This window comes from Trypanosoma equiperdum, assembly GCF_001457755.1.
Source record: "Trypanosoma equiperdum strain OVI genome assembly, contig: ctg_1938, whole genome shotgun sequence".
Taxonomy (NCBI): domain Eukaryota; phylum Euglenozoa; class Kinetoplastea; order Trypanosomatida; family Trypanosomatidae; genus Trypanosoma; species Trypanosoma equiperdum.
In genome coordinates this window covers 1-6,193 of record NW_027123991.1, presented here as the reverse complement: position 1 = coordinate 6,193, position 6,193 = coordinate 1, and the positions used below count along the sequence as shown (strand labels likewise).

The 6,193-nt window shown below is 50.1% G+C and overlaps 2 protein-coding genes across 2 annotated transcripts; both read right to left on the bottom strand.

The window, feature by feature from the left end:
• Positions 1-150: 150 nt before the first annotated feature.
• On the bottom strand, positions 151-2,901 carry TEOVI_000761300 (MORN repeat, putative; the record flags this gene model as incomplete). The annotated part of the gene is made up of 1 exon (XM_067223697.1): positions 151-2,901. One exon carries the CDS (start codon positions 2,899-2,901, stop codon positions 151-153), a length of 2,751 nt encoding a protein of 916 aa, XP_067079798.1.
• A 629-nt stretch (positions 2,902-3,530) lies between these two features.
• Positions 3,531-5,903, bottom strand: TEOVI_000761200 (mismatch repair protein MSH5, putative; the record flags this gene model as incomplete). The annotated part of the gene is made up of 1 exon (XM_067223696.1): positions 3,531-5,903. One exon carries the CDS (start codon positions 5,901-5,903, stop codon positions 3,531-3,533), a length of 2,373 nt encoding a protein of 790 aa, XP_067079797.1.
• Between the last annotated feature and the right edge of the window lie 290 nt (positions 5,904-6,193).

Below are 6,193 nucleotides of genomic sequence, written 5' to 3'. Positions count from 1 at the left end.
ATATATATATATATATATATAAACACGCATACGCATGTGTATACCGCTTTCTACCGCACTGTTTGCCTCAGCAATGGTTTGTGGACTTCCGGGGAGGGGGTGGTGGTACGAACTCCATCTACAGGGTTTTTTTTAAAAAAAGAAGGAGTCCTACATGAGGCTGGCAAGATCCTGCAGGGCGGTACGTCGCTCTTGCTGGAGAGTCTGCAGGGAATCTGGGTCGGGTTTCTTCTCAGGTGTCACGGGATCTGCTGAGCTCCATGTGGCGGATCTTGCCGTTTTTGCCGTCCAAATCCGATCGTTGACGTTCTGAAGCGATTCAGTTAATCTTCGTATCTCGTGTTCCCTGTGGTCGGGTGTGCCGCTGTTTCTCACCACAGAACCACTCAGTGCAGGAAAGCGCTGGCCATTTGAACTGGCTACCCGAGGCTCCAAACACAATGGGGGGCTAAGAGGCCGAAGGCTGTCATTTCTCATCGTTGAGGCGCTCGTTCTCACCAACGCGTCCCGTTCCAGTGAGAAGTTGGTCCCGCTCATTCTTGGACCGGGAAATAAAAAAGGAGCGCTGGGAGACTTTGGTGAAAACGAGGGGGAGCCTTGGCCTGCGTTTCTCACCCTGACTTGCCCAATTGGGTAGGGATCTGCCAAAGAGGCTTCCCCGTCACGTCGTGGAGTTTGAATTTGAATTTGGGGAAGTGGCACAAACTGCTTTTCTACACATGCGGGTGGTACCGGTTTTACTCCCCCAAACGGCGGCGAGCCCGTGTTAGGGGATCCACACACTGCTAATGAAACATTGCCATGACAAGCCTTCCTTGAGGGCAACGAACGGCAAATTTTTATCCCAACAGCGGAGATGTCGGCACTTTCGGAGGTGTTTGTATCGGTCGACATATGTTTTGATACGGCGTCGGACAGATCGCCGCTGGTTGCGGGATCCACCTTATCGATGAGCTCATCAAAATCCAATATGCCCTCTGTATAACTGCGCCTTGAGCGGATTCCGTTGCTTGAGGTGTACAACCCCTCTCCAACCAGAACATTGCGCTTCCAAGTACACTCCAACTTGCCCCCCTCAAAAAACATATAAACGCCGGGACCGTCACGGTGCGGAATCAAGTCGCCGCTGGACACGATACCTCCCTCGTACACATCACCGTGTGCGTAAAGAATGCGGCCAGTACCAAAGGCAGCGCCATTTCTGTACTTGCCCTGAAATACCGTTCCGTTTTTGTGAATGGCCTCTCCATCCCCACTCATTTTCCCGTTAATAAATTCACCCTTGAGAATGTGGCCCTCCCTCGTGGTCATCTTGCCGGCTCCAGTCATCTCTCCCGAGATGAAGTTACCCTCATACACTTCACCGCTGCGAATCAGACAGAGTTTTCCCTCTCCGTGTTTATTGCCTTGGCTAAACTTTCCCGTGTAAGTACGCTCATATGGAACGATCTCGGTGCCGAGCCCATCCACGAGTCCCTTGGACCATTGGCCCTTGTAGCTGTATCCCCCGTGCAACTTCAGCAAGCCTTCCCCGTCGAAATAACCCTCCTTCCATCCGCCCTCGTACGTGTTCTCAACGCTGGCACCGACCGTCCATGACGCTTTTCCAGTTCCATTTGGTAATCCCTTAACGAACGAACCGGTGTAACTAACCGATGAGCAGGTTAGTGTCCCCTCTCCATGGGGGAAGCCACGCAGTACATCCCCGCAGTACGTGCGATCAATTTGGTCCCATATCCACTGACCTTTGCCATTGGGTAATCCATCGGTCCACGAGCCCTTGTAACGACCAGAAAAGTTGTATTTTGGAAGGAAACCACGGGGTTCCAGGGGGCTCTCCTCACTGAGAGTGTCGGTGTCCGGATTCGCAGCAAGAAACACACCCTCACCGCTACCTTTGGGGAGGCCCGCTACGAACTCACCGTCGTACTGAAGTATAAAATCCCCGATCTCGGGAAGGGTGACTGGTTTCTTGAGCAGCACGCCCTTCCCATGTGGCTTGCTCATGCGCACTGATCCTCTGTAGCTGTACCCTTCCCTGTACTCGATTACTGCATTGTCACCTGTCAACTCCCCGCGTACGGCAGGCCCACAATAATATACCAGGGACGGATCAGCCCTCGGTATCTTATCTCCTGTAATTGTCACTACGCCCTCGAGGGAACCATAGTGCCACTCACCGCGATACTCGGCACCCGATATAATCATAACGCCGGGACCGTGCCGCCTGTCGCATTCGAAAGATCCTTTGAACACACACCCAGTGCTTGAACGGTGCACGCCCTTACCGTGTCGGTGTAATCCCTCAATTTCACCCTCGTAGGTGGAGCCATCTGAATATTTCAGCGTTCCAGCACCTTTCGGGACATCATCAACAAACGTACCAACGTAGCTTGAAACGTGAGACTCTCCAGGTATGGGCTTATATCCGGGGATAGAGGCGTTTTTACCCACTTCCAACTCCCCACGCCCGTGGCGCTTGTCATCAAGCCACTCTCCCTTGTACACGCTTCCGTTTTTGTAACGGCAGGTGCCATCTTGGCCCCTTCGCTTGCCGTTGGCAAAAGGACCTGTGTAATCCACAAAGTCATCCGATTCTTCGTTCCCAAAAAGAATGCCCATGCCGTGCATATTGTCTTTAAGCCACCCCCCCTCATACCTCCTTCCATCTGAGAAGACACAAATACCGCTGCCATTGCGGTCCCCTTCAAAGAAGTTGCCTTCATACGTAAACCCGTTTTCCCCCGGTAGTACGTACGTACCTTTCCCGTGAGGCCTATCATCGCGCCACATGCCTGTGTAGGTGGCTCGATTTGCCTTCCAGAAAACTTCAGCGTGATCAGCACCACATGACTTCTGACGTGTTTCCCCCCTATAGCGGCTGTCGCTCGGATGCCCCATCACCTCGTGAGATCCTTTCTCCACTCGCGTCCCCTACAGAATCCTCACCGCTACTTTCTCCTGCAGTCTTTTTTTTTTTAATTACTAATGGAAGCTGATTTTGGCAGTCAATACTTGCAACGGGCACTACTGGCGGGTTTTTTAAAATAGCAGTCAATAGACAAAGGATAAGCAGAAAAAAAAAGAAAACGGTAATGACAATAACAATAAATGGGATAGACGGATCAAATAGTCCGGGATGTCGTTATGCATCACCCAGAGTTGAAATACCTTCTAACAACACCACCTTTTAAAACAATTACCCGGGATAACAAGTTCTTTCTAAACCAAGAGAGAGATGTTACCGGTGGCACAAACCCATTACTAAGTATCATTGAGAAAAATTACGAACAAAGTAACTAAACAAATAACGAAACCAGCATCTGTCGATAACGGAAGTAAGGAAGTGAAACAAGTTGAAGCAAAGAAAAGAAGTGCATGTAAAGGTGTCAACACCAACACACCTCAACAACAACAAAATAGTACTTAAAACGTAAAAAGAAAGAACGGTTTAAGCGAACGACATGAATCGGTCAGCGTAGGAGTACTGAAAGGATGCAGACGTGAGGACGCAGGAGGAACCACGGTATTCAAACACACTCACTGGTCATCACGCTCCAGGCTCTTCGAAGAAGCACTTCAGGCACAGAGTGCTGAAAAGCGAAGTGCAGTGCCCGAGAGGAAACTTCATCATCCGGTAGCTTTCCGTCCTCACCAACATTTCGCACTGGAACCGCATTGTAAGAGGGCACAAGTTCATAGCTGCCACCAACGAAATCTGTACTATCCGCTCCCAAGTGCGCCCTTACCCCGTCACGAGGTCTTTTACGGCTACTCTCCAGGAGTGTCGTCAACATTTCGATCAGAATAATTTCCCCCCTGGGCACAATGTTTGGTTGAACAGCTTCCATATAATGTGTCGCTAATAGCACTAACGGGCGCTGGTTTCCCATCGAAATAAATGTTCGCAGAGAAGCCGCCAGCAATGCGGCTCCATCCACCGAAAGCGTTCCTTTTCCAAATTCATCAATCACTAGAAGCATCCGGGCCGCCCCTTCATCGCTCTCTCTGCAGCGGCTGCCACAGCGTTGTAGCATGCGGCTCATAGATGCAAGCTCGTTACCAAAACTGGAATGCAGCTCCTTTACCGCAAAGGTTAAATCTTCGTTACCCCTACAGGCGGAAGGAGTATGTAGCGCAACGAATGTATCTATTAAACCGATGGCGGCATGCGCACACGGTACGTACGAGCCAATATGAGCGAGAAAGACAGTGTGGGCTATCGTTGTTATGAACACCGATTTTCCACTCCCATTTGCCCCAGTGACCACACACACACGGTCTGCACTGCGTCGGATTGTCAAGGAGCACGGAACCACCGGTTGTGACATTCGAGCCAATATAGGGTGCACCGCTCGAGAAATTTCAAGTACGCCCGCATCAGGTACAATTTCAGGACGACTCCACTGCCCCTCCAATGCGCACAGTGCAAAACCTATTAGGCAGTCCAATTCCGCACAGAGATGCAAGGGAATAAGCGCTGGCGACAATTCAAGCAATCGGTGATCTACCCGACGTTGCACTTCACCTTCCCGATCCAGTATGGCTGAGCGCAAATCACCCACCTCCTCATCCAGCCTCCGTGTTAGAGACGTCTTAAAGAAAGGCCCATCATCCGTCTGCAGCACTAACTCCCAGTCCCGTGGTAACTCAGTTTCCAGCAGCGTTGGTGGACAATGAGGAAGCACAATTACATGACCCCATTGCGGAGCAAACGCACAAAGTAGTGTACCCGGTCGCCAGTGCGGTGGAAGACCCTGTTTTTCCTCCTCAGCCACGCGCGTCAGCAGTTCATCAAGGTGGGCAAAATGCTCTCGAAGTTCATCCAGTTCCGGGTCACAGCCGGGGCGAATTCGGACGTATGTCTTGCCAAGCGTGTCGCGAGGCTCTCGGGTTAAAGATATTGATCTGGTGATTATATCGCTCATCTCCTCCAACTGCGCGGCTTGGCAACTCGCGACGATGCGCATGAATAAAGGAAACCTGTGGGCCTCCGTAGAGAGGAGCGAGGCAATTTGCAAGAGTCCAAGGGTGGAACGCAATAGGGAATCGTAATCACCAGTTGTGTGCTTGGAAGCACGCATCTTTGTGAAGATACTGCCCGGTTGCCTCAGCCGTTTCAGGGAGCGTCGAAGATTAGTCATTATGCTGTGGTTATCCCTATTTGTGAAAAAGTCAACAACGCTGTACCGCTGCTGTAATTCCCTCTCGTTCTGCAAGGGGAGCGCGAACCATTGCCGCAACAAAGCCCCTCCAAGGGGGCCGCTGGTCCTGTCCACCACACTCAAAAGGGAGAGGCCCTCCTTTGACTGTCCAATGCCTTGATAGTCCATAGGGTGCGCCTCCGTGCGGATTATTTGTAAACTAGACAGTGTGTCCGCATCAACATACAAAACACCGGCCGGAGGCACCTCGGCAACGTCAGCAACGGGGTGGCGCGAGTGCTGTAAATGCAACAAAAGCGCTGCGAGTGTCATAAGCATTACATGTTTATGAACACATATACGTGCGCACCATTCGGCTCTCTTCACATTAGCCCAGAGTTGGGCGAGGATATCCCACAACCTGGCGCTATCGAAGTCACTGGGTGGAGCAAATACTACGTTGAGGCTGCACAACCGAGCAATATCCAATATCACCTGCGACCCAGCGGCTGGCACCAAAACAGATGATGGTTTACATATTGTCAAGTATTGTAACAACCAGAGAAGCTCACCAGGCACATCCATTGTTGAGTTAATTGGAACATCGCCATCAAACCTTGACGCAAACGACTCTGAACAGTGCACAACACAAAGACCGCTGCTATAAGAAGCAAGACCAACGCGCCCTTGATGCGCAATCAAACTCACAACGTCAACCACTACATCATTTTCAGCAATATCATCCAAACCTTCGTCCATAAAGCCCCTTTACAAACCACACAAAAAAAAGAATGAAATAAAGGAATACAGTCAGGTAAAAAAGAAAAAAACATAAAAAGCATAACCCAAACCATTAACAGAAAAAAGTGGAGATTATCACCTAAAAATACATCAGAAAGAAGTGAACAAGAAGCATTTTCTACACTTCCATCAAACAGCACGACCACCCACAAGTAACAATCTCGCAAAGATCACTAACTCAAAAAGTAAAAACTATGACAAAACTTCTAGAAGAATGGGTTGGTTCATAAGAAAAAAACATCTACAAA